This window comes from Eimeria mitis, genomic scaffold (genome assembly GCF_000499745.2).
Source record: "Eimeria mitis Houghton genomic scaffold, Emh_scaff64, whole genome shotgun sequence".
Taxonomy (NCBI): Eukaryota; Apicomplexa; class Conoidasida; order Eucoccidiorida; family Eimeriidae; genus Eimeria; species Eimeria mitis.
The window spans coordinates 2,227-5,004 of record NW_013574571.1 but is presented as its reverse complement, the minus strand read 5'-3'; the positions used below and the strand labels follow the sequence as shown (position 1 = coordinate 5,004).

The window sequence follows — 2,778 nt, the reverse complement described above, 5'->3', positions numbered from 1 at the left end:
AGAAGCTGTGGAGGACAGCTGCTGCATATGCAAGCGCTTGCTTTTGCGGTGGTTTACATGAGAATCTGCTATCTCTTTCATGAAGCAGACCTCTGTTTCAAGTTGTAATAGTGTTACTCTTTAATATCTCTTCACTGTTTTTTTGCAACGCTTCAATCATCTTCCCGTAGACGGTTGCTTTTTGCAGCAGTGTCTGTTTCCGTTGGTGTTTTCTGCGTGAGCAGGAGCCCATAGCTTTCCTGCTTGTTCGCTGACAGCCGCAATGCAATTTTTCTTCTTCGCTTCTTCCTGTTCATGAACGCGCTGTTGATGTTTCTTGACTAGCCTCCGTGTTGCCCTCTCAACCCGCAGTTTGCCTGGCTATCTCCCAGTCAGCGTGCCAGTTTTGTGTGGGTGTAGTGCAACAAAAAGTGTCACGCTCAGTGGCACTTTCTGTTGCAGTTTTACCGTTTAGGCGACTTGTTGTGCACTATTTTCCCGTAGGCGACTGCCGTTGCAGTATTAAGTGAAGCCTGCGTACGTCATCCTCCACCTCGCCTTTTCATTTACATTCCAAATCCTAAGCATCTGACAAAAGTATAGCTTTTAGGTTCATGTACAAACATCATTATAGCACAGCCCCTATGCATGCAGAAAGAAGCATTGTTTCGCAGGGCTGTTCTCGAAAAAATCGAACGCCTTATCACTCCAAGCTACAAAGGAAACTCATTAGTGCTCCTGCTGCAACGCAATCTACTCAGCATTGCTGCTGCAGCGCCAGCTATATATTTGAGCTGTTCCAGCATCAGGTACTTCGTATTGCTGCTTTTGGTGCATCAGATACTGAGCTCTTCGGTTCAGCGGCCCCCACTCCACAAGCAATCGCCTACAATGACGAACCAACTCTCATATTCTCTCCCCTACTCATTTTGCTGCACTAGTATATCAATACAATATGGACTGCGAACGGACAATACTTTACTTCAATCCTAATATAGTGTTAAAACTGGGGTATTTCTGCAGCGTCGCTCCACCTTCCCCCCGCTGTGAATTCAAGTCTGTTTCCTCTCTCTGCCTTCTGAAAACATCAAACAATTAAAACTGCAGCGGCAGGCATCGCGAGAAGTAAGTCGACTACAATTCATGCATACCAGAGTAGAAAAACACACAACACGCGCGGAGGCGTTCACCTTGTGCTTTCCTCATCAAATAACGGCACTTGTTCGCATCCTGCATCGGCTTTTGCATACATTTTCGAGTCAACCAAAGCAGGACAAACGAAAACCAAACATCGAGAGAGGTGCTCTTTACACCCATCGTCTTTCTCAACTCTTCCTGACTTCAATGAACTTACCGTCGTCTAGAGCATATTCGTACCCTACAGTGCTTTGTCGCAATCTCTTTGTAAGTAACAAACCCCTATGATAACGCCTTCTGCAGCGACGTATCCTGTCAAAATCCCACTCAAACTATGGTAATTAATAACTGTACATTGCTGTTAAATTAATAAACGCTGTTTCCTACAGGGATTATGAGAATCCGTTGAATGCGATGCCGCTGCCCCGGGGTAATGGGCGCGGCGAGGCGAAGGTACAGAACAGAAGGGGAAATCAGCTGCTCTTTTAATTAACGTGCAGAAAAAAAACGGCAAACTCCCTATGTTCAATTGTCAAGCGAAACTCGACATTGAACTTAAAAATCTGAGGCTAGCTCACTGTCTAGCTTCTCTATGCAGAGGCAAATGCCACTATAGCAGTTAAGCCTGCTACAAGAAGGGAGGGTACGGCAGCAGCTGCAGCGCCCTGGACAGGAGCTTTGAGGTCCTCGTCAGTCATTGCTGTCAATTGTGTTTTTCGTTCTTTGAGCGCTTCGTAATACTCCTTGCTGCAACGCAAAACCAAGACATCAGGAAGCATACAGTCTAATTGCAGAAGCAGAAGTTGTGCTGTATCCAGCCATCTCCTTGATTTAGCCCCCTCACTCAACACTTACTCGAAGGGAGCCTTGTCTTTCACTGCTGCAGGCTCCATCTGACAAAAAAGAAATGTGGCACTTTGTGAAGTTCGATACACTTGTGCTGCTGCAGCGCATGTTCCAATGGCGCAGCCAACTTTAGTGCTGTTAGACGAGAGAAGGTGTGCGAGGTTAGCGCCGTCGGGTTTCGCCCAGAACTCTGTCCACTTCTCCTCAGTTTCAGTTTCAGGGTATGACTTCAGCTCTCTGAGGGAAGAGCAGCAGTCGACATAGCAATACCATGCAGATTTAGCATTTAAATCAATTGGATCAGCGATGATGATGATGATGATGATAAAGTGGGCTTCTGGCGGGCACTGGCGGGTATGAGTAGGGCGGCTATGATTATGGAGAACTATTCGTCACATCCTCTTCCCTTCTAAGCACTATACGAATGCATATAAAATCACAGTAGGCAAAAAACTATGGCACAGAGGTGTCATATCTTGTGGAATCAGGCTATCTACTTGCTTGTGTGCTGGTGTTGGAGTGAGTAAAGATGCACTCACCCAAGTCCAGCGTCAAGGGCTTTCTGCACCGCTTGGCGATAGTTTCGGTCTTCAGCATTTGTGAACAGTGCGGTAAATTTCTTCTCCTTCTGAAAAGTCAAAAATGAGCGAAATATGTCAAGTATATTTTCGTTTTAACGCGGAAGTCCATAAACGTCTGAAGGCGAAGATACCGCCGCTAGTCGAACATTTAAACGGTGGTTCTACTCACAAGTTTTGCGATGGCTTGATCACACGAAGCGGCTATCAATGGCTCACGCGCCGCTGTGAATGCAGT

At 46.3% G+C, this 2,778-nt stretch overlaps 1 protein-coding gene across 1 annotated transcript in view; it reads right to left on the bottom strand.

Moving 5' to 3' along the window:
- Nucleotides 1-1,706: 1,706 nt before the first annotated feature.
- The window catches only part of EMH_0058020 (SAG family member), a gene marked incomplete at both ends in the record, with an annotated part of 2,543 nt that continues 1,471 nt past the window's right edge, over nucleotides 1,707-2,778 (bottom strand). Inside the window, 3 exons of the mRNA XM_013501133.1 lie at nucleotides 1,707-1,863; nucleotides 1,972-2,199; nucleotides 2,502-2,590. Of these exons, the coding sequence (XP_013356587.1) occupies nucleotides 1,707-1,863; nucleotides 1,972-2,199; nucleotides 2,502-2,590 (474 nt within the window). The remainder of the gene's footprint in view (nucleotides 1,864-1,971; nucleotides 2,200-2,501; nucleotides 2,591-2,778) is intronic.